The 24,647-nt window shown below is 51.4% G+C and overlaps 1 protein-coding gene across 6 annotated transcripts in view; it reads right to left on the bottom strand.

The window, feature by feature from the left end:
* ADAMTS14 (ADAM metallopeptidase with thrombospondin type 1 motif 14) overlaps window positions 1–24,647 on the bottom strand; it is a 107,954-nt gene that overhangs the window by 32,725 nt on the left and 50,582 nt on the right. For 5 of the 6 annotated variants that reach the window (XR_009552050.1, XR_009552045.1, XM_007524141.3 and 2 more), the window contains exons 5-10: window positions 8,914–8,997; window positions 8,131–8,278; window positions 6,581–6,686; window positions 4,618–4,761; window positions 3,859–3,991; window positions 2,458–2,571 (exon numbers count right to left, since the gene is read on the bottom strand). Coding sequence is in view for 4 of the 6 variants with exons in the window: in XM_007524141.3 (XP_007524203.2) it covers window positions 2,458–2,571; window positions 3,859–3,991; window positions 4,618–4,761; window positions 6,581–6,686; window positions 8,131–8,278; window positions 8,914–8,997 (729 nt within the window). In the remaining 2 variants the exon portion in view is untranslated. The remainder of the gene's footprint in view (window positions 1–2,457; window positions 2,572–3,858; window positions 3,992–4,617; window positions 4,762–6,580; window positions 6,687–8,130; window positions 8,279–8,913; window positions 8,998–24,647) is intronic. The other variant, XM_060199697.1, reaches the window with a different exon arrangement.

Raw genomic sequence — 24,647 nt, 5'->3', positions numbered from 1 at the left:
GATAAAGCAAAGAATGTGGAGTCATTCTGTGGCCACCATCTCCCAGCACGCCATGGAGAGGGCCTGTGCACACGGCAGAGCCAGTGGGCACCAAGGGTGAGCCCAGAGGAAGGGATGCTGTCTGTGGCCAGGAGCCAGGAGCCTGCACAGAGTCCCATGGATACCCTGGGCTAAGCAGCCTTGAGCAAAGCGTTCCCCTTTCTGAGCTTCTGTGTCAACTGTCAAAGTGGGTCATGGCACCTCAGCCTGCCCAAGACTTGCCATAAGCATTCAAGGATACCACATAGGCACACACAGCCCTCAGAAATGCTAGGCCGTATCATTAATAATGATACAAGCTGTAACGATTTGCTCACTACCCCAGGAGAATTTTAAGGGCAGACAACCTTCCCACACTATCTGAACTTGACCTTAAACCCCTCCTCCCCAGATCCCTGCCCCACTAGGGAAAGAGAAAAGACAGGCTGGGAGTATGGATCGACCTGCCAATGCCCATGCTCAGCAGGGAAGCAATTACAGAAGCCAGACCTTCCGTCTTCTGCACCCCACAATGATCCTGGGTCCATGCTCCCAGAGAGATAAAGAATAGGGAAGCTATCAAAGGAGGGGATGGGATATGGAACTCTGGGGGTGTGTATTATCCTATAGTCTTGTCAATATTTCCATTTTATAAATAATTTTTTTTAAATCACCACCCAGAGGCTACAAGTAGCTGTATTCCTGGAAGCAAGCCAACCACTTGAGCAAACTCCTCCATGCAGTGGAAAGAGCGCCGGCATGAAGTCAGGGAGGCAGAAGACTGAGTCCCAGCTTGGCCTAACTTCACCTTGCTGAGCCTCAGTTTACAACCCCACTACACAGAACTCTTCTGGGGACTAGAGGCAGAAATCCCCACACAGGCACTACACAAAGCTGGCCACAAAGCTAACTTTCTTCCCTTTCCTCGTAGAGAAACAGGACGTGGGTCAGGAGGTGGCATACCTCATTAAGGGCACATATTATAGTGCACATTGACCTGGGTTCAAGTCCTTGGTCTCCACCTGCAGAGGAAAGCTTCACGAGTGATAAAGCAGGGCTTCAGCCTTCAGGTGTCTTTCTGTCTTTCTCCCTCTCTATCTCCTCCTACTCTCTCAATTTCTTTCTGTCTCTATCCAATAATAAAGTAAGAAAGAAAGAATATTAAAAAAAAAAAAAAGCATATCCCTCTGGTTCTTTCTCAAAAGGTGACTTGGTGACTCTCAGCCTTGAAGTCATCCAGGGAGTTTTAAAAATTCCAGATGCCTCAGCTTCACCCCAGACCAGCTGAGTCAGGATCTCTTAGAAGGAGGCGTGGTTTAGAGGAGCAGGAATGCAGGACACTTTACAGTCCCCAAAGCCCACTCATTCCAAGGGGACATGTCATTGATTTTTCAAAGACTCACAGTATTGCGCAACCCTTACCACAGTCCAATTTTAAGACATTTCCAAGGGACATAGCACATTCACCTGCAGTCACTCTCTGTTCTAGGGGCGGGGACTTTCAAAACTCCCCCAGATGGTTCCCACATGCAGCCCAAATTGAGCGCCAATCACTAACTAACTGCTAATGAAGTTGAGTGGAACAAGGCTGGAGTGATGAAACCACCTGGAACAGGTGCATCCAGACTCTAGGATGTAGCTGCCAGGTCAGAAGCCCACTGGGCCTGGGCTAGACTCTGGAAAGCCCAGATACCTATGTAGAGACAGTGAGTGGAGGGGCCTGGTGGGACAGAGAGCAGGTTTCTGGGGGTGGGTCCCCGAGTCTGGTCTCATAGGTGATGCTGAGTAAACACGTCTCTCTTAATACCCTGCTTCATCCAAGCTCTCCCATTCGCTTTAACAGAACTCCAGCACTCCAGAACCATCTTCTGGGGTAGCAAGGACATTTGGTCAGGGATCAGTGGGCACAGAGGAAGGAGATCTATGAATGACTCAAGTTTGCCACACAGAGATCAGGGAAGGACCAGTAATAGAACAGTTTCAGGTCCTCCGACAGAGGTTTCAGGTCCTCATCCAGAGCACCCACACCTGCACCAGGAAGACCCCACACCAGGAAAGACACAAACAGGTGCATGTGAAGGGTGTGGGGAAGAAGGCAGGATGCCTGGAGTCTCCCCTTCATCCCTCCTCTGCTAACCACCCACTGGGTTACCTCCACACATCCCTAAGCTGCCTGGGCCTCATTCTCCTCCCCTGTAAAATGGGAGAAAGTGTCATTGGTGGGACAGTGACAAGACAATGCCCACCTCTGCAAGCTCCAGGAGCAGAAGGCTGTGCGTGAGTAAGCACATGTTCCTGAGAGGACTCCACACAGCCCTGCCCTCTGGCACAGCCCCTCACACACATCCACAGGCACAGCTGGGTGGCAGGCAAGGGTTCCCCTGGGTTCTATACCCAGGAAGGCCACACCTGCTGCGCAGACCCTGGTCCCATGGGTACCTTGCCTGGTGCACACTCAGTCCCATCCAGTGGGGGGCCCTTCTTGGTCTTGCAGAAGTATGGGTTGTCAGGGTGACTGCACCACAGCTGCTTGCAGGGCTCAAAGGTTCTGAACTGTGGGGGGGGGGAGACAGGGTCACCAGGCTGGCCTGGCTCTCCAGCTCCACCAAGTTCTGCAGGCGGTGGAGGGCAGGGACAGAGAGCCAGGAAGGTGTGGTGGGAGGTGGAGCCCAGGACACCACCAGTAAAGAAGAAGGGGGGCCAGAGTCCCACACAGCCCTCCCAATCTTGACCTGACCCTCCTTCAAGTACATCTCCAGAGAGGTTTTCTGTCTCCAGCAGGGTACAAGAAAAAGAGGCCGCCATTGCCCACACCCCTCTGTCCCTGTGCAGGCCTCCCTCCTGGCTCCTGCAAGGCCACCCAGTCACGCGGGGCCTGAGAAGTGCTGTGCATGAAGAGTGTTGAGGGGAGAGCTGGTCTAGCTCAAACTCAGCAGCTCCTGTCTCCCTCCCATCTCACTCAGCCATGCCAGACAGAGGTAAGTAACTGTTGGTATCAGATTGTCCAGGGAAGCTCCAGTTTCCTGAGTCTCTCTACCGTACCTGCCAGCCAAACAAGCAGCCCACACATACAGCGAGTGAGAGGTGAAATCCCATATCCCTGGGGTTCTCTACCCTTCCACTCACACCAAGCAGAAGCCATGTGTCCTAGTGTGACACAGGCGGGGGTGGGAGTGGGGGTGGTGAGCAGGAACAGGCCTCCGGCTTCTGTAGAACCAAGGAGGCAGCTGCTATCGGGATGGAGTTGAAGGCACTTGGGTCTCCAGGGCCAGCGCTGCTCAAACATAACCCCCTTTCTCCATTGCCTCGGGCATCTCTGTGTCTGTAGTCCAGTACTCACCTGGTGGCTCTTGCTAAACTCCAGACTGTACCCTGCCCTGCTCTGCACTGCCCTGCCCTGCCCTGCCCTGCCCTGCCCTGCCCTGCAGGAGGCTACCACCAGGGAGAGGATCAGCACAGACGTCCCTACCCACCCTGAGGACAGGCGGTGGTAACAGCTCCTCTGCAGGGCCAGAGTCTGGTTGCCCCGTGGATAAACTCCCAAGGTGACTAGTCCCATTGGACCAGGATCCCATCATGCTCTGGGTCCACTTTCCCAGCACGAGGGCATTTCGGCCAAAACACTCACCAACCCCCAAAGGTGGGTTAAACAGGGTGAGGGTGTGACAGAAGCAGGCAGGCCCCGGGCCCTGTCCACCTTATCCTGCCCCAAGGGGGCTGGCATCCAGCCTGCAGGCCCACTGCTGGCTTTGCAGGGTGGAAGGAAGGGCCTCTGGCTTGCAAGTCTGTGTCACAGGGCCTGTCCTGGTGCCTGAGCGGCAGAAGCCAGCAGGTACTCACCGCTGAGCAGGTATGGTACCCTGTGCCGAAATCAAAGCGGCACTGCTCGTCCATTGAGTAGTCAGTCCCAGGCAGCTCTGGGGGCTGAGGCCAGGTGGATGCAAAGGGATCGTCGAGGAGGCAGTCGTAGGACCTGACCGTGGAGGCCAGAGGTCAGCCAGGGGAGGAAGGAGCTTCCAAGGCCTGCCAAGAGGCCCCAATGCACTCCCCCATGTCACCCCACCTCCTTCAACTCAGAACCTCCTTTCCACCAGTGTGTGTCTGCAGAGTTCCAGGACAAGGACACGCAGCTGCTACATGCCTCAGGAGGCCAGTGTCGCCCATGCTAGGAGGACAAGCTGTGGCCGAGGATAAGGGCTGGTTGGTGAACAAATTGAGGGCTCATTGCAGGGAGAAGAAGAAAAGCTTGCCATGCAGGGTGTACCTTTGTCAGCAAGCCCTCATGTTAGTGACAACATAGCTGCCTGCACCTGTACCTGCCCCACCAAAGCCACTCAGCCCCCTCCCCCAGGCCTGTGGGTCTTGTGGCTAATACTTGCCCTGTGGGCCTCTGTGTCCTCAGTGTCCCTGAAGGCCCAGGAGCTGACTGTTAAAGCCAGGAGCAGAGGATGCTCAGAGAGGAGGAGGAGAGGACAGAGGGGGATGTGTATGTGAAACTGGAGAGGCGGCCAGCAGTGTGACCTCTGTTTTGCCTGGCAGTTATCCCTCCCTCAGGTATGCTCCCACCCCAGCCCAGCCCTCTGGGTGGAGGTGACCTACGGGAGGTAGCGGCTGAGCTCCAGCTTGCTGCAGCGGGACCAGTGGAAGCGGTGGAAGGCGGCCTGCACTAGGGGTGCCATGACGCTGCCCAGGCTTGTCTCGTCTGCACAGCCGTTCCCCTGCCCATCATGCTCCATGCCGAGCCTGGAGGGTACAGGAGTGGTGGAGGGGACCCTGAGTCACAACTGGAGAGACTACCTCCAAGAGGACAGGCCATGGGAGACACAGCTCTAGCCAGAGCTCAGTCTGTACCTCTTGGCCTCAGTGTCCTCACCATGCAGGGAAGACGTGCCCACCCTGGCGCTGCAAGGTGGATACCCATAGAGCACCAAACCTCTCTCCTGGAAAACTTGACTTGGCTGCTTTCTACTCTCCGCGCCCCCCCCCTTCAAGCCCTACCCACACTGCTGTTTCCATGGATACTCAAACCCCACTTCTGCTTCTGCCTAGGCTGATCACTCACAGCAGGGACCCCCAGCCCTTGCCCTCACTCATTCTGTTCAGCCTCAAGTGTTGGAATTTCCTTTTGTTGTAGGTTCTCAAGACTCCATGATACTTAGCATAGAGATGGTTTCAATAGGGGTCTGGCAGTGTTGCACCTGGTTAAGCACACACATTACAGTCAGCAAGGTCACAGGTTTAAGGCCCTGGTCTCCATCTGCAGGGGGAAAGCTTCACGAGTGGTGATGCGGGGCTGCAGGTGTCTCTCTGTCCCTCTCCCTCTCTATCTCTTCCTTCTCTCTCAATTTCTCTCTGTCTCTAAAAATACATAAATAATAAATAAATAATAAAATGATTGAGGTGGTTTCAATGTAAGTCTGTGCTTTTTGTATTTAATTCCAGAGCTTCTAAATTACCATCTCCTACACAGAATAATGATTTCTTTGTGCTCTCCCTGCATGTAGCTTCCAGGACACTTCTCTCTTATTCTCCGGTGTAGCCCCATCAGCTGTGCCTAGAACAAGGCAAGACACAGAACAGGTGACCAAGATAATTTAATTAGAAAATAAATGAGGCTGGCAGAATAGCTCACTTGGGTGGTGTGCTGCTTTGCCACATGTCACCCAGGCCAAGCCTGTACCCCACTGCATGCACTGAAGGAAGCTTCAGTGCTGTGGTCAGTCTCTCTCTCTCTCTCTACCTCAATTTACCTCTATCTAAAACAAACAAATAAGTAATCAATACAGCAATCTTAAAAAATAAAAAATAAATGAGGACCAGGTGCTGGCACACCTGGTTAAGTACACACACTACAGTGCACAAGGACCCAGGTTCAAGTCCCTGGTCCCCACCTGCAGAAAGAGAGCTTCACAAGTGGTGAAGCAGGGCTGCAGGTGTCTCTCTGTCTCTCTCCTCCTCCACTCTCAATTTCTCTCTTTATCCAATAATAAATAAATGAATAAGCAGAAATAAAATTTTTTAAAAATTAATGAATGTGCTCTATCTGCCACTCTGCTTGATGCTCAAGTTCCACATGTCCCCAAATATGACAGGCTCAGGCCAGTGGCTCCATGTGTGCCAACAGCCAGTGGTGGCTTCAGTGACCTCAGAGGGGCCCCAGGTACACCTGGAATGAGAGGTAGAGACCACCAGGAAGAGTAAACCACTAGTTGTGCTTGTGGGCTGCTGCTGGCCTGGCCTGTCCAGAGGCAGGGCAGTATCAGCCCATCGACCCTGAGACTTGGAGGCAGGGCCACTTCACAGTGAAGGCCCCTGCCCAGGCCATACAAACTCCTTCCCTTACACCAGTCCTTGCGCTTTGCGCCACCTATGATTAACCCGCTGCGCTACAGCCCGACTGCCCACAAACTCCTTCCCATCTGAGCAAGGCAGTGCTCCCTGGGAAACCCCTCTGCCATCTCTTCAGGGATATTGAACTCAAGCCTGACTTGTCACAGAGCCTCCCACATCCACAGGAACTCCCAAGAGTCCAGGCATGGCCCACCCTCCTGGTGCCACTTACACATGGCCAGTCTCATGGGCCACTACGAAGGCTGAAGAGAAGCCATCCTCGTGGTTGAGGGCACAGCTTCTCAGGGGGTGACACATGCCAGTGACAGGTGCATATCCTGCCGGGGAGAAGGCAGAGAGAGGTTAAAGGCAGGCAGGGGAGGGGGCAGAAGTCTGCACCTGACCAGTCACCAGGTGGACAACCTGGCATGGCCGCTCCATGGGTCTCTGAAGGAAGAAAACCCCCACCTGGCCCAAGCTCCGGCCCCCAAGCCATCAGAACTGCCTCTTTGATCTGCAGCTTCCCTGTGGTGTCGGCCTTCCTCCACAGGAGGCAGCGGGGTCTCCAGGCAGCCCCAAGCCTGCACACACTTGGCTTGTATGCTGCATACAAGCAGCCAGCTGGTCAGGCTGCTCAGTCAAGAAACAGGCTGTGAGGGGGCTCATGTGTAGGAGTGGTGTTGAGATATTGTAGATGCCATGGAAAATAGAGGAACCAGATCCACACCTCATGCCCTCGCATACCACTCACTCAAGAGCAGAGGGCTTAGCAGGGAGGAAGGGGGTGGGTGGGTAGGAGGTTAGCTGGGTGAGACCTGACGGACCAGGAATGCAGGAGCACAGAGTGGTGTGCAGGGGTGGTACAGAGAAAGAGTAAGGACTCAGCTAAAGGGGTAAGGGATAGACTTATGGGGGACCTGGAGCCCCCAGGAACACAGGCGAGATACTCTGCAGAGCTGGGCAGAGGACAGGTGGGTGGGTGGACGCAGGGAGAGCAGCAGACACAGCCCCAGGGCTGTGCAGTGAGGCTGCCGTGTGGCATGTAGCAGCAACAGCTTCAGCTGGCAGCCACTGAGCAGCTACTGTGTGAGGCCTGTGATCCAGGGGTCTCCTGTCAGGATCACCCGGGGCCGGGTACTGATGGGGAGAGCAGCCAGAGCTAGGGACAAGCTCTGGAAGAAAAGTGACAGAAAGGGTAGAGTGTGATCCCCACCAAGCCTGTGGTGGACCAGACAGGCGATCCCTGCCTTCAGAAGAGCTGACATGCTCTTACACTGGGCATGCTTTGTTTGTTCCTTTTCATTTCCCTCCCTCCCTCCCTCCCTCCCTCCCTTCCTCCTTCCCTTCCTTCCTTTTTTCCTTCCTTCCTTTTTCTCTTTTTCAAATGCCACCAGGGTTATCACTGGAGCTCAATGTCGCACAACAAATCCATTGCCCCTGGCGGCCATTTTTTATAGAAACAGAGAGAAATTGAGGGGAGAGAGAAGACAGAAAGGGAGAGAAAAAAAGGAACACTGCTTCACGACTTGTGAAATTCCCCTCCTGCAGGTGGGAACTGGGGCTTGAACCCAGGTCCTTGTGCATGGTAGTATGTGCACTCTACCTGGTGCACCATCACCCACCCCCAGTGTTAGAGATGGTGTTAGAGGTGTAACTGAGGTGAGCAGAGAACCTGGCCCATCACAGCTCACGGAGTGGCACCAGAGAGAGCACAATTAGAGTCTCAGCCTCTGGCCTGCAGCTGCGCACACCTGGCCACCACAACTACAGTCCCTTGCGTACCTGAGGGCCCAAAGTTTTGCCGGGTGAGAAAGACTACGTGATCGTGGTGCTCTGCGTGGCCGGGGTCCTGGCGCTGCTGTGAGTGTGCCCAGCGGCACACCTGTTCCAGGCTGCGGGAGGGGTTCCCACGCTCGATCAAGCTCAGGGACTGTGAGGGGAGGGTCAACAGCCAGGAAATCAGCCACAGCTCCAGATGCACATGCACACCCTAGGCTCCTTCCCACCCACACAGGAAAACACTGAGGATGGGAGAACATGTTCCAGTGTCGCTTTGCCACTATGGGGAATATCCTGCACCAAGTCCTGAGTCTTGACTCCACACGCTGAGATCCAGACACGCTCCTCTGATCCCCCCACGACCTGCAAGGCAGGTGTTTTCAGGATTTCCTCTTAGTGAGGGAGTATTCAAGAGTCCCAGATTCACTGCATCGTCACAGAGAAGCCCCACCGGGGAAGGAAGAAGTGACTGGTCTGACACTGCAGAGCTCAGTTCCCCAGACCAACCACAGTGGGATTTGTCTCTGCACCCAGTTTTCTCTGTCAGTTCCTCAAAGAGGGGACCTCCATCTGTAAGGGAAGAAGACTGGAGGAAAGCCGTAGGCCTGCTTATCTGCCCCAAAGACAGATGGGTGCCACCAAAGTCTCAACTCTCAGGGCCTCAGGGCTCTGATTCTGGAGACAAAATGTCCCCTAAAGGTGTGTCCACTCCCATCCCAGCACAGGAAGAGTGGTCTGTTGCATACCCCAATCCCCCCCATTAGCCCTGACCAGGGAGGGGCTTACCTGTCGGTAGCCAACCATGATCAAACGGACAAGAGCAATGTTGATGTGAGCCCCCAGGGACTCGTCGTGGTAAATCTCATCCACCTGCATGGAGACAAAGGCGTGAGAGTCAGGAGACACACTCCCTCACTAAGGGGATACTATGTGCTGGCTGCCGGGCTTCATCCTTTATCAGGCAGGAATTCTGATCCCCAAGTTAAGATGAAGAAACAGAAGCAAAGGAGCAAAACAGTCTGCTCACACTACTCACAAGCTGTTCTGTAGAACTGGGATTCACACCTAGGCAGCCTTGCGCCAACCCTGAGCTCTCATCACAGAGGCTCAGCAGCCTGGCCGACACATCTAAGAGGAGCCCTTCCAAGAGTAGCCCCTGGTTCAAGTCCCTCACTCTCACAGTTCTGGGGACTTTGCTAAGTGCCACTGGGAACACCTGTCGGGCTTCTTGTGCTAGTACTTGTTGTATGCTTTACATTGGGTTGTTCTAGTTCTCCCCCGCCAAGAGAATTGGATCAGTCCAGTTAGTTTCGCGGGCCCGCTTGGCCCCGCCCCTAGGAACCCGGAGAGAGGGTTCCGGAGTTCGAGAGTAGGAGAGAGTGCTTGCGCCACCGCAAAGAGACAGCAGAGTTCTGTTTGGTGATTAGTTTGATTTAGTTTATGAATCGTTGTTCCTGAATAAAGAAATACAGCTTCCCTGCCCAGCCATGTGTCTGGTCATCTCTGTTACCCGCCTTAGAAGCTAGCCCGGCCAGCTGGAGCCTCCGGAATTTTAACAACAAATGGCGCCCACGTGGACCTGACCTGTGCATCTCTCAGATGAGTAAAGACAATTTGGCTACCTATGCACTATGGCCTTCTCTTCTGCTTGTGAAGAGTTCTCCAAAGACCTCTGCTCTTTCTTCACGAGACTGTTTTGCTGTTTCTGGAACATTTATCTCTGGACCACTCTGTGGTTTCCACTCGCTCGGGCGAACTCAGAACAGCCAGCGGGAATAGCCAGCCGGCGGGAGGCGAGGCGCGGAGCTGCTGTTTCCACCTGGTTAAACAGCCAGCCAGCCGGCTGCGCCCAGACAACCCCGCGCACTGCGCCCGCAGCCCCGCAGCCCGCAGGAGGCTGATGCCAGCACACAGGAGCCCGATGCCAGCATGCAGGAGCCCAATGCCAACACGCAGGAGACCAATGCCAACACGCAGGAGCCCGATGCCACCACACAGGAGCCCAATGCCACCACGCAGGCCAGCCCACAGGAGCCGGCTCTCCACCGCGTGGCGCAGGACACTGGATGTGTGATCCCTCCACACTGCTCGGCCACTGCGAGCAGGGCAGCAGACATGACAGGGCCATGGGGCAGGGCTGCGGCGGCCTATCATGGCCGCCACCCCTGGGCACCTAGGCCCACGCCTTCTACAAAGCTGGCCCGCCTGCCCTCTTGCTATGAATTCTGGAACAATCCCGGACCTCCCGGACCCCCGGGCTCCCTGCCGAAACTGGGCACACGAGATCTCCAGCTGCCGGTCCGGTCTGAAGGCAGACAAGCTGGAGTACACAGAGATTTGTGCAGAGATCGCAACCTGCAATTCCTAGAAGTGAAGCTGCGTGGGAAGCCAACTCCAGATGGTGAACCCCCCCCCAACAACTAAGACAGTACAGATTTAAATTCGTGTTTGAAATGACATGTCTTCATAACAAAGGTTTCTCTCCTTGTGTATTAATGACCATGTTTATGTGTATGTTTAAAGTTTGGTAAACAGTAACTTTAAGGCTAAATTCTTACTAGTCAAAGTTAAATGAAAAAGCTTTTCAACGTAATTCTCATAAAGATAAAATTAACTTACATTTAAAGTCTGAGGTAAAAATTAGTTAACAATCAATATATTTTAACTAAGTTGGTCCAAACAAAAGGTTAAATAGACTTGTTGATATGTAAAACTCTCCATTACCTTCTCTATTAGAAATGATAGATCGCACAATGGCTATGCTAATTATTCTCATGCCTGAGGTTTCCTTTCCTGCGCACAACTCCAGCTTGAATGGGTGTAACAAAAGGTTAAAAAGACGTTGTTGATATGTAAAAGTCTCAAATTCCTTCTCTATTAGAACATTAGATTGTGCTTTGGTTATGCTAATAACAAGTTTTGTTTCATAGTAAGTAAGTTGCAGCCAGCTGCCTTTGGGACTCTAGGCCGTTCCCCACCCCCATACAAATGCCCGTTGAGGCAAGTACGCCCCCCAGAGGAAAGAAAGTACGCCCCCCAGAGGCAAGAAATGTTTTTTTAAGCTGATAAAGTTTTGCCCACAGAGGCAAAAATGGCCCCCTCAGGCCTTCCCTTGGCAGCACACTGGTTCTTGTTACTTGCTTACATGTTTCTCCATGTTTGTGCCAGTTTCTTTTTTTAAAAATGCCTGTATGATATATGTTTCTGTTTACCCCACACCCTTGATACTGTAGTCATTTAGTTAAAAAGAAAAGGGGAATTGTTGTATGCTTTACATTGGGTTGTTCTAGTTCTCCCCCACCAAGAGAATTGGATCAGTCCAGTTAGTTTCGCAGGCCCGCTCGGCCCCACCCCTAGGAACCCGGAGAGAGGGTTCTGGAGTTCGAGAGTAGGAAAGAGTGCTTGCGCCACCGCAAAGAGACAGCAGAGTTCTGTTTGGTGATTAGTTTGGTTTAGTTTATGAATCGTTGTTCCTGAATAAAGAAATACAGCTTCCCTGCCCAGCCGTATGTCTCTGGTCGTCTCTGTTACCTGCCCGTGAAGCTAGCCTGGCCAGCTGGAGCCTCCGAATTTTAACAACAAGTACTCTTCCAGGGCAAAGCTGGGGAAATATTTTCTAGGGTCTTGGACCAACAGCACCCAGAAGCTTATTATAAATGCAAAGTATCAGGAGTTGGGTGGTGGCACAGCGGGTTAAGCACAGGTGGCGCAAAGCACAAGGACTGGCACAAGGACCCCAGTTGGAGCCCCTGGCTCCCCATCTGCAGAGGAATCACTTCACAAGCAGTGAAGCAAGTCTGCAGGTGTCTATCTTTCTCTTTCCCTCTCTGTCTTCCCCTCCTCTCTCCATTTCTCTCTGTCCTATCCAACAATGACGACATCAATAACAACAACAACAATAAAAAAAAGCAAGGGCAACAAAAATGAATAAATTAATTTTTTAAATCATTTAAAATAAATAAATAAATGCAAAGTATCAGGATTGCCTTCACTGTCAGAGTCAAGTCTGCACCTGGACAAGAGTCTCAGTGATTCCCAGACATGGTCAAGTGTAAGGAGCACTGCACTGAACACTTCCTTCCCCTGCAGGGAGGAATCCTGTGGGGTGGTGACTGGAACTGTCCTGTCCACTAGTCTGTTCAGAAAGACCTAGAACAGTATTCACAGCACACAGACTCAGTCCACCCCCAGGACAGGGAGCTCACCCTCTCTGGAGGATGCTAGATCCTGGGCTGTCTTCTCAGATAGTACCAGTTTTTTTTTTTTTGATTCAAATACATCTTTTTTCCTTGATTTAAAACATTCCATTCTGGGGCCAGAGGGACAGCTGACTAGGTAGAGTGCATCCCTTGCCAGGAGTGCAGCTGAGGTTCAAGCCCCAGAACCAACCACATGGGAGCTGGTAAGACACTAAAGACAGTTCCAGTGTTATTCTCTCTTCCTTTATCTTTATTTCTCTCTCTCTCTCTCCCTTCACCCCCACCCCCATTTCTAAATGAGAGATCTGCCTGAGAGTGGTGGAATCCCATGTGTACAAAGCCCTATTTCTGCAAAATAAATCAATATAAACTCTAAGAACTATGAATAGTACCAAAAAACAGGCAGATAAGGAAATATAATTGTCTTTACTAGTCAGATAAGTATCACAGTTAACATGCTCCCTGCCATATTTTATCAGAATTGTAACCAAACTGAATGTACTGTTGTTTTTATTTAAAGTTTATTTCTAAAATCACGAATAAAAATAATAATAAAGAAAGAAAATAACTTGATTTCTCCTCATTTCAATAGCTTTTCAATAGTGATTGAATAATGATTAACAAGATTATAAGATAACAGGGGTACAATTCCATACAGTTCCCACCACTGGAGTTCTGTGTCCTATCCCCTCCACTGGAAGTTTCCCTATTCAACATTCTTTTGGGGTGCAGAAGGTGGGAAGTCTGGCTTCTGTAATTGCTTCTCCTCCGAACATGGGCGTTGGCAGGTCAGTCCATACTCCCAGCCTGTTTCTATCTTTGCCTAGTGGGGCCGGGCTCTGGGGAGACGAGGTTTTGGGACACATTGGTGAGGTCGTCTGCCCCGTGAAGTCAGGATGGCCTCATAGTGAATATACTGTTTGTATTTTGCTTCTTTCATGAAAAAATCTGTGTATTTAAATCAGCATCTCTGACGCTGGCATGCAACGGGTAACTCATTCCCTAGTTGGACACAACCCAGAGAGAAATATGTAGAAATGAACTGGCTCAGTCAGTTGGTGTCAACAGACATCACTGGGAAAGGACTGCAGTAACTGAGCACCAGAGACCTGAGTTCAAATCCCAGCTCTGGCTTCGAGGAGCTGGCTGGCTGGAGGCACATCAGGGGATTCCTAAGCACCTTTCTATTTCTGTAGAATGGGGATAGGAACAGTGTCATGTGGGTGGCTCATGCCAACTCCACATCTGGGAGTGATGAACCACACAGGCAGAGGAACCCTTAGGCGAGTCAGTGATGCAGGCAGGGAGAGGCCTGGGGGTCTGCTCCTGTGCTGACTCACTCCTGGGACAGTGCCAGGCTGTGGGCACAGAGCTAGGGCAGCAAAAGCCACATGCTCCCCCAGAGCCCCTGCCCACTTGCCTAGTGCTCAGAACTGGCATCTGCCCCAACTTAGGAGCAGACCACACAGGCAGAGAGGACATGGACTTCAGAGCAGTCAGCACCGGGCATCCCCTAGACATCGCACCCAGCCTTGAGCAAAGAGCAGCACCCACTGTAGGACAGTATCCCCCACCCACCCCCCAAAAAAAAATAGCATATAAAATGTCAGAAAGCCCAGTGGTTGGTGGAGTCTCCTCCTCCCTCGTCTCCCCGGCATAAGCAAAGGCACCACAGAACAGTGTCCAAATGCAGAGTCCGATGCCCTGGCTGAGCCTGGGAGAATAGTTAGCAGGGGCTGGGGGCTGGGTGCACGTATTTGCTCCCTAACAGAACTCTACCCTGAGCATTCTTTGCTGCTCTGCTGGAATAATGGTCCTCTGCAACAGGACAGCCAAACAGAACACTACCCTGTCCCTCCAGCACCAGAACATAACCTTCCTTGTTCGGTGGCAGTGGCCTGAGAGCCTCCACCTTCCCCATCTTCCCTATAGCCACATGGATAAGAATGGGGTCACACACAGTATACACTCTTCACAGTCACATCTGTGACCCCTCCCCATGCACACAAGGAAATCCATCAGTGTCTCTGGGTTTAAGAGACAGAAGAGGCAGAGAGTAATCACTGGGATTGGCTGGTGACACCTGCTGGGCTTCTGGATGTTTGGAAGTGACCCAAAGTCATTGCCTTCCTGCCATCATTGTTGTTAAAAGTGGGCCAGGCAGATGGCTGGCAGGATCCTGCCATGTTCCCATACTCAGCCACCAGAGTGGGTACTGGCTTGAGAGTGATGCTGTCATGTCCCCGTACTCAGCCATCATCAAGGCCTCCAGCAATCCCTGCTCCAAAGGCTGCCACCTGTAGCCTAGAATACCAGAGCTCCCCAACATGGCAGTGGGAAGGGGCTGCCACTGCTCTGAGCAGGAGAGAGTATTGGGCCACAGGACACCAACAACTAGGGCTGTGTGTGTCCGGCTGACAGACCTCATACCCACAGACAACTGGCCTAAATGCACAGAACGACCTAGCGGAAAAGGACAAGCCAGAGGTCAGTAAGCACCAAGAAAGAATCTAGAGACCAAAGGCCTCACATGACAGCTGTACAAAACTGGGCACAAAGCAGAAGGTGAGGGAAAGGAAGGTGGCGTGCATCTGGGCAGCAAAGAACAGAGAGGACTCAGTGAGGGACTGAGAAAGCTGTGTTCCCTTGGAATAAGATGAACACAGGCCTGGTGTAAGGGAGAGGAAGGCAGGAGCCACCAGAGAAACCCCGGGCAAATGCAAGGAGTGCCACCGTGTCATGTTTCTTTTCAGACTATCCAGAGACACCAAGCCTGACATGTCAACTCTCCAGCTCCCATAATCTGGTGAGACCTTTCCTAACACATGGAATTACCTAGTTCCATTTCAAATGTTAGGTCCACTTCCTAACAAAATTACAGACCCCAGATATAGATCAGGCCCTAAGGGACAGGGTACAAAAAAAAGTGCTCAGTGGTTTGCTGTGAGTAGACTTAGACTCAAGAAGATCAGCAAACAAGTAGAAAGACCTAAAGAAGACACCATAAAGTATCTAATAAAATATTTACTGCTTAAGCATAGATACCCTCCTCTCCTATCCCCCCCACCCGACCCCAACTTCACATCCCTCAATCACTTAAAGTCTAACCTCAGCAGATGAAGTAAGGACTACAAAAACTGGATAAGGGCAAGAGACTGGCACACTTTAATGATGGCCTTTTTGGTCAATACCAAGCGACCCCTGGGACTTTAGTCAGGGAATCCTGGGACTCCCACATGGATATGATAGGCCTAGACCTCTAACAGATGCCTCTCTCCATCATCACTGGTCATCTCCATCAGGAACATCATCATAAGCCCTTCTGAGGGCCTCTCCAGGACCCTGCCCTCACTGTAGAGCAGCAGTGGTAGGCTGGGTCAACCTACTCTGCCACTCAAGGAAGACTGGTCCTGAAATGAGTGCAGCCTAGAATGATTCTAGTTCTGATCATGGACTGCGAAGTTAGACTGATAGGGCTGTAGAGATTACACAGGCTCCTGTGCTAAATAGGAATAGACATGGGCCCTAGGTCAGATCGATGGGGTTAACATTTAATGTTGTTTATACACTTTCCTCATATTTGGGAGCTACTCTCTGCCCTGATCCAGCTTTCTAGTCCTATTCTCAACTCTGATACTATCTTCCCAGACAATATTTTTAGTCCCCCTGCATGTTAGCTATCAGGCTCAGGCAAAAATTATTAAAGTCATAAGCCCCTTGGAACAGAACTAAAATAACAATTTTCTAGCTTTTTACCATGTGAAGACCCCAAGTCTCATCTGCTCTGTTCCTACCTTTGGGTTCCTGTTTATTAAATAGTTTGTCTTGTTTTATATCTTACCACCTTTAAGCCACCAATTTGCAGATGCTACCATAACTCCATCCTGAATTCCCTGGGCAAAGGACCTTACCAACCTGTCCTGGAACCTCACCTCTCCAGAGTCCTACCCCACTAGGGAAAGACAGAAATAGGCTGGGGGTATGAATTAGCCTGCCAACATCCATGTCCAGCAAAGAAGCAATTACAGAAGCCAGACCTTCCACTTCTGTACCCCATAAAGAATGTTGGACCATACTCCCCGGCAACGAGGGTAACCATAGCTAGACTAGCATCTGACAGGGAATTTCTTCCCAGCCCAAGTCCACACACCTCCAGCAATGGGGCACTCTCAGTCTTTAGACAGTTCTCTGTGTTAAAAGCCCCCTTTGTGTCTTTCCTTCCACCTCCTCCAGTGGGCTCTAGTCCCCTTCTCAAAGCATCATTGAGTGCATGACTCTGTTCCTGTGGACAGATGGTACTCACAGTCTCTCTGAGACTTCTCTCCAAACTCACATCAAGGGAGTTTCTTCCAGCAGAGAAACTCTCACCCAGGAATGGCCACTTGGTCAGAAGTTGGCTTACAACAGTAACAAGGGGAGACACCAACTGGCCCCATGAAAGCACGAAGGTAAAGACACTGTGACCCCAGAATCCTGTGCCCAGCAAACCACCTTGTAAGAGCCCTGGTAGGGTGAAGACATCATCGTGTCTACAAATACTGCAGCAGATCCACTGAAGGGTCTGAGCAGGAGGCAGGATCAAACCAAAAGTGTCCACTACCTAAGGTTGCATGTGTCTCCCCTCCCTTAGATGTAAAGTAACCCCAGAGAGCCAGGCAGTGACTAACCCAGTTGAGTGCACACATCACAATACACCCAGGTTTAAGTCCCTGCTCCCCACCTGCAAGGAGGAACACTTCAAGAATAGTGAAGCAGATCTGCAAGTGTCTATATTTTCTCCTTTATCTCTCTTTCCCCTTTCAAATTCTCTGTCCTATCAAATAAAATAGAAAGAAAAAAGGCAAAAAATGGCAGCCAGAGGAGTCGGGTAGTAGCGCATGTGGGTTAAGCTCATGTGATGCAAAGCACAGGGACCTGCGTAAGGATCCCGGTTAGAACCCCTGGCTCCCTGCCTGCAGGGGAGTCACTTCACAGGCGGTAAAGCAGGTCTGCAAGTGTCTTTCTCTCCCCTTCTCTGTCCTACCCTCCTCTCTCCATTTCTCTCTGTCCTATCCAACAACAACATCAATAAGAACTACAACAATAAAAAAAAACAAGGGCAACAAAAGGAAATAAATATTATTTTAAAAATGGCAGCCAGGAATGGTAGATTTGTAGTGATACCCCTGATGACAAATAAATAATGCAAACTCCATCAGTACCCAAAGAAAGAAGAAAATGGTAGGAATGTTTGGGTGTAGTAATAGATCTATGTGTGATTTGGAAAGGAAGAGGAGATGGAACCCTAGAAAAATGGGCAGATATATACAAATATAGACAGATAGTTGTAGCAATAATAGTTAACCTATATCTACAACCGTAGGAGAACTGCTGTAACTTACCACGTAGGGATTGGGGATTCAGAACTCTGGCAGTGGGAACAGTGCACAGTTGTACCCGTTATCTTGTAATTTTGTAAATCAGTATTAAATAGCTAACAAATGAATGAATGAATGAATGAATGAATGAATGAATGAATGAATGAATGAATGAATGAATGAATAAATAAATAAATAAGAAAGTGGCCCCAGCTCAGGGACCAGTTTTGAGTCTGTGACAGAGCTCAGCAATGAGAGACAGCCTGGTCTTTTCTTATATATAAATAATAGTGATAGTAAAAACAGTCCTGTTCTAATACTCCCTTACTCCCCCATTTAAAAAAGTGGGGCTGACCCTGCTTTTCCAAAGCTCCTGAGGGTCTGGCACACTCATCTGCCCACACTCCTGTCAGGCCCAGCTTTTGAGTGGAGACCTCAGAGTTTGGGTTCTGCGGAAGATGCTGGAGGCTTTCCACATGGCAAGGGGGCAGCTGGCCAGGAGCCACCATGTGGAGCCAGCACCGAGGCTGCCAGGCCAGTGGTGAAGCCATGAGGAAGAGGTGCAGCTCCCTGGGAGGCCCAGGATCCTGTTCCCCAGACACACGTACACTGACCACTCCCTGACAGGCTCCAGCCTGACTGAACCCAGGGCTGTGTTCTGTCAGCCTCTGACCTCCACACTGCTACCAACCAGTTCCAGAGGTAAGACCAGCAAGCCAGTTCAAGGAGGTCAGGGATCGTTCCCCATGGCTGGGCTCAAGCACGACAGTCACAAGACACACCCACAGGGCAGAAGAGAGTACTGTGTCTTGTGTCCCTGCTGCCCTGTTTCAGTCAAGTTCAAGATCACCTGTGAAGACCCCAGGATAGAGCTCTAGATCACATACTGGCCCGGCACCATCACCAGCTGTGTTCCAGAAAAATCAGCAAAGGGCAGGCTCTCTCTGGCAAGGGGAAGGAGGCATAGCAGCAGGAGAGAGAAGATGGCTGAAGAAATGAGCTACAATGATTTGCTGAATGCCTACTATGTGCTAGCTGGTGGCTTTGCATACAACCTAATCACAAATTTAAGAGTAATTACTGGAGTCAAGGATTAAAACTGGGTGAGGACAGATAGCATAATGGTTATGCAAGTAGACTCTCATGTTCTGTCTGAGGTTCAAAGTCCCAGGTTCAATCCCTTGCACCACCACAAGCCAGAGCTAAGAAGGGAAGGGGAGGGGAAGGGAAGGGGAGGGGAAGGGAAGGGGAGGGGTGGAGAGGGAAAAGGAGGGAAGAGAAAGGGAGGGGAGGGGAAGGGAGAGGAGGGGAACGGAGGGGAATGGAGGGGAGGACAGGGGAAGGGAGGGGAAAGAAAGGAAGGGGAGGGGAGGGGAGAGGAAGGGAAGGGAGGGGAATGAAGGGAAGGAAGGGGAGGGGAGGAGAGGAATGGGGCAGGAGGGGAGGGGAATGAAGGGAAGGGAAGGGAAGGGAGAAGGAAGGAAGGAAGGAAGGAAGGAAGGAAGGAAGGAAGGAAGGAAGGAAGGAAGGAAGGGAGGGAGGGTTAGCTCACCTTGTAGGGCACATGCCTTGCCATGTAGGCAACCCAGGTCTGAACCCTCATAACACATGGGAGTGTCAGGGCATCTCGGTCTAATTCCCTTTATATCTCTATATCTGAACTACAAAGAATGTAAAAGTCAGCCTAAGCAGTAAAACCATGCATGAATGATTCCAGTGTCACAACAGAGAGAAAGGAAGAGAGCAATTTCTTCTTTGGTGAGAAATCCCAGGCTCAAGTTACTTGCCTGAGGCTACCCAACAGACTGTGAGAGAGGCAGGATCCACATGCAGAGCTCCAGGGCCGGTAGGTGATTCACCCAGTAAGGCACACTCATTTCCTGTTCTCTGGTCCCACTGCATGGCCAGGTTCCCCTGCTGGCCTGGTGGCCAAGTCCAGGAACCAGGAAGAAGGAAAGTACAGTCTGTTTGGGTGGCAGCTCTATCTAGCTGTTTTTCTGCCCAAAGGGAGGATCAGACAATGAGCACCTTGGGCATGAGTGCCCAGGCTTAACCTTAGGCTGGAGGGAAAGAACCAAGTGCCCAGGGAGCCCATAGGAAGGCAGCTGGCAGCCTTTCCCTCTGGGCCAAGCTGAGATGGACTCTTGATGAGCAGGGGTAGGGGCAGGGGCAGGGGAAGCCAGCAGAGAATGGCCCTCAGTCAACCCCAAGCTCCCTCACTCCAAGGGAACACTGCTCCTCAGGAGTCAAGAATCAAAATGGGGGGGGGGGGGGGGAGAGCACACAATACTAAGAATAAGGACCCGCACAAGGATCCAGGTTCAAGTCCCCAGCTCCCCACCTGCAGAGGAGGCAATGCTTCACAAGTGGCAAAGCAGGTCTGCAGGTGTCTCTCTGTCTCTCTCCCACTCTCCCTTTCAATTTCTCTCTGTCCTAGCCAATAAAGTGGAAAAAATGGCTGCCAGGAGTCGTGGATTTGTAGTGCAGGCACCGAGCCCCAGCAATAACTCTGGAGGCCGGGGGAACAGGAGCAAAATACCCACCTGCTGCCCAACAGCCAGGCTGAGACAGGTGTCAGATGGGCACAAGGGTGCTAAAAGGAAGCCAGACCTCATGCTCAAACTGGCGCAGGCACTCACCACCACCCAAGGCCGCTAGAGGGTCCCACCATCACTTCCACAACCCCACAACCACTCCCAGCTCACTTCCCAGAAGGAAATGTTTTTTTCTTTCAGTTAGTAAATTTTTTAACTTTATCATACTTCTAGATTTCCATAAAATCTACACGGGGCTGGGCGGTAGTGCACCTGGTGGAGAGCACGTTACGATCCACAAGGACCCGGGTTTGAGACCTCAGTCCCCAACCGCAGGGAGGAAGCTTTGCGAGTGGTGAAGCAATGTTGGAGGTGTCTGTCCCTTTGTCTCTCTCCCACTCTATCACCCCCTTTCCTCTAGATTTCTAGCTATCTCTCTCCAATAAATAAATAAAGATAATATCAAAAAAAAGGTTTTTTTAACTTAAAAAGAAACCTGCAAAGATACTTCAGACTTCCCCATGCCCCTAGCCAACCCCTTGATTAGCATCTGCCATTACTGTGGTACGTCTGTCACAGCCTGTGAGCCAGTGTGGACCCTTCATTAAGTCACACCTGATTGAGCTTTCTTTCCCTCATTTGCCCTTGCTGCGTATTAATCCCCCCTTTCCTGAGAACCCCATCCAGGATCCCACGCTGAGGCCAGTTGTTACACTTCCTTGGGCTGCTCCAAACTGCTTCTTCTCCGATGCTGCTCAGACTTTACTGGCTTTGCATGACCATGGTAGACCAGAGGAGTCCTGCTGAGGCAGTCTGTAGGCTGTCATTCAATTTGGAGGCAGCTGGTGTCTTTCTCATAACTAGAAGAAGTTCTGGGTTTGAGGGAGGAAGGCAAGGAGGGAAATCACCATCCAGTCACAATGTAGCCACCTGGCCCTCAGCAGCCAGAGCTGGGTCCCAGCTTCCTCTGGACTTGAGCCGTGAGACCTTGCCAGGGTGGCCCTCTTATTCACATGCCAGACCCAGCCTCCCTGGTTACCAGTAAGCCTTTCTTCTTCTCCTTCTTCTTTTTTGTATTATCTTTATTTGTTTGGATAGAGACAGCCAGAAATCAAGAGTGAAGGAGGTGATAGAGAGGGAGAGAGAAACAGATAAACATCTGCAACACTGCTTCACCACTTGCAAAACATACCCCCTTGCAGGTAGGGACTAGGGTCTCAAACCCCGGTCCTTGTGCATTGTAACGTGGGCTCAACCAGGTGCACTACCACCTGGCCCTGCTAGTAAGACTCTAAGGATCTGGAGATATCTCGGTGTTAGAGCACAGGACTTGCATATCTGAGGTCCCAAGTTCAGTTCCCAACACCTTCAACGAGCCAGAGCTGAGTGATGCTCTGGTCATTCTTATTCTTTCTCTCTCCAGAAGTAACTAAATAAATCTCTCTTTTTTTAAATTTAAAGTCTGTTTTAGAAGCAGAGAAATAAAAACTAGTAGGATAATGAAGGTTAGAAGTACACTGAAGAGATGGAAGGAGGCTACAGGGTCTCCCTATTCATCTCTGAGGTTTGGCTGCCCTGCCACACCCCACCCCACGAGTTAATGATTGTGGTCCTGAATTGCCCAGATTGGTGTGGGCTCCAGAAGAGCTCTCTGACCTGTTTTAGGGCCAACAGCCTCCTAGACATGTGCCTGTCTGTCTCTGGAGCTCCCTGGAGCCTGTGGCCTGGCCTGAGTGGTTCTCCTGGGATCCAACCACTGCGCCTACCTCACACCACGCTATTTGCACAGGCTGGCTCCAGGGTACACAGGCAGGGGCCTCCCAGCCTCACAGAAGCCCTTTCACCAGTCCACAATGCTCAGCACTTATTCCCCACAGCCTGTTTCCTAAACGCAGCAGCCCTGGCATCCCAGGTCAGCCTGCCCCGGTGTGAAGGGAGATACTGTGGAGGCCTTCACACACTCTGCCTCCTTGAACCTGATTCATCAGCTGCATGTGTGGAAACAACCCTGGAAGAGGCCTGGGGACTGAAGGTGAGGCAAATGTCAAGCATTTGGAGCCAGGCCTGAGATATGATATTTGCTGGACAATTTGCATTTATTAGTTTACAGAGCTCACTTCCATCTCGGAGGCTGAGGAGTGGCCTATGAGTTCACAGTGGATGCAGGATGTCAGATACCTAACCTTCTGTGTCCGTGAGCCAAGAGACAAGAGACACCAGGCACCACCGTCTCTGGGATACTCTCCTCAAGGGTGAAGGGTCGCAACTATCCCTGTAGGCTGCTGATCCCACCAAGAATCTGGACTGGTCTCTTTGTGGTAAGCAGAGAACATCCTCAAAACAAGTTTACTGGGAAAATACAAACGCCTGCAGGCAGCAGCTATAGCTTCTATATTATACCTGAGGGCAAAGGTCCGCTAACTGTCCACACAGGAGTGTTGTGTTGATGCTTCTCTGTTGTGACGCATCCTGGGTACTGCAGTGTGTTTAGCAGCATCTAGCCGCCGCCCACTAGATGCCAGGAGCACCTTCCTGGGGCTGGGGTCAAGAGAGCTTACCTGGAGAAGGTCTGCTTCGCCATGCAAGAAGCCCAGGTTCAGGCCCTTGGTACACCACATGGGAGTACTGTAACATTGAGGGAGGCTTCGGTGTTATCTGTGCCTCTGTGTGTGTGTCTCTCTCTCTCTCCCTCTGTCTCTCTTTCTATCTGGAAATGACTTGGTGCCCCCGATAACCAGGGACTGTGCTTCATGCCTTTTCAGCTTTCGCAGAGCCCATGCTACTGCCCCCTGGGCTGTGCTGCCACCATTAACCTCCTGCACACCCCCTGCAGCCCTCCACCACCTGCCCAAACACCCAGGACTGCCCTCCAACCTCTGCCCTACAACCCCACCATGCACTGCTACACACTCTTCACATCAAGAACCTCCAGTGGTTAGTTCAGTTCCAATCCCCCCCCCCAGAAAGCCTTCCCTTGTCCCCCTGACCTCCAATCCACAGGCACAACCACCCCCTCTAAATTCCTTTACAATGTTCTAATGGTTCCTGAATATATATACTGCCTCAAGGGTCAATGCTGGGGCTTGGTACCTGCACTACAAATCCACTGCTCCTGGCGGCCATTTTTCATTATTATTATTAGTAGTAGTAATAGTAGTAGTAGTAGTAGTAGTAGTATTTGGCCTACAGGGTTATTGCTGGGGCTCGGTGCCTGCACCATGAATCCACTGCTCCTGGAGGCTATTTTTTCCCTCTTGTTGCCCTTGTTATTATGGTTATTATTATTGTTGTCATTGTTGATGTTGTTGGATAGGACAGAGAGAAGTGGAGAGAGGAGGGGAAGACAAAGAGGGGGAGAGAAAGATAGACACCTGCAGACCTGCTTCACCGCATGTGAAGTGGGCCCCCTGCAGGTGGGGAGCAGGGGGCTCGAACCGGGATCCTTATGCCGGTCCTTGCGCTTTGCGCCACGTGCACTTAACCCGCTGTGCTACTGCCCAACCCCCTCTTTTTTTTTAATTGGATAGGACAGAGAGAAAATGAGAGGGGAAGGGGAGATAGAAAGCGAGACAGAGAAGGATAACACCTGCAGACCTGCTTCATCCCTTGTGAAGCAACCCCCCTGCAGGTGGCGAGCCGGGGGCTCGAACTAGGATCACTGCAGAAGTTCTTGCACTTTGTGCTATGTGCACTTAACCCAGTAGGCCACTGCCCGAACCTCCCTGAATACTCTACCACACTGAGGTCTACTTCTTGAAACAGATTTAAAAAAAAGTCTAGTATAGGAGTCGGACTCACGCCAGGCACTAAGTATAGAGCACAGATATCCCCCAGGTCTCAACACCCTCAGATAGTTCCCTAGTCCTGAGCTCTGAGGAAACTTTAATAAGAGTGGCTTGGTATAGAGAGGTAAATTGAGGCACAGAGAAGAAAAAAAAAAAGACAGCCCACCCAGGGCCCACTAACACATGAGGGAGGGCAGAAGAGGGATTACTTGCCCAGATCTGGCACTGCATGAATAGTCATAGCACTTCCCAGGTTAGAGAAAGAAAAGTGAGAGGCAGGATGCCCTGTGACAGCTGCAGGGACCAGGGTCAGATGAGATCATTGTGAAAGTTCCTCTAAGAGCTTCTGTCCTCTCTTCCCTGCTGAGCACAATGCTGCCATCCAGCCCAGCCTGGGAACCAGATCTCTCTGTGAGCCCGCCAGGACACCTGGCCCGGAAATCAGAATCAGAGATGGTCACAGGCAGGCAGGCGGGCACGCCAAGGGGCGAGGCTTCTTATGGCCTTCATGGAATCTCCCCAAGGGCAATCAGCAATCCCTAAGGAACAAAACTTCCCACTCAATGAACAGGATGACCTGGTCCTCATCCCCCACTGCCCCTCCCCAGGGGGGAGAGGGAGAGGGGACACTGCCCATTCTCTCAC

Source organism: Erinaceus europaeus, chromosome 1 (assembly GCF_950295315.1).
Source record: "Erinaceus europaeus chromosome 1, mEriEur2.1, whole genome shotgun sequence".
NCBI classification, from domain to species: domain Eukaryota; kingdom Metazoa; phylum Chordata; class Mammalia; order Eulipotyphla; family Erinaceidae; genus Erinaceus; species Erinaceus europaeus.
The sequence above is the reverse complement of the archived record's forward strand: the minus strand, read 5'-3'. Positions and strand labels throughout refer to the sequence as shown.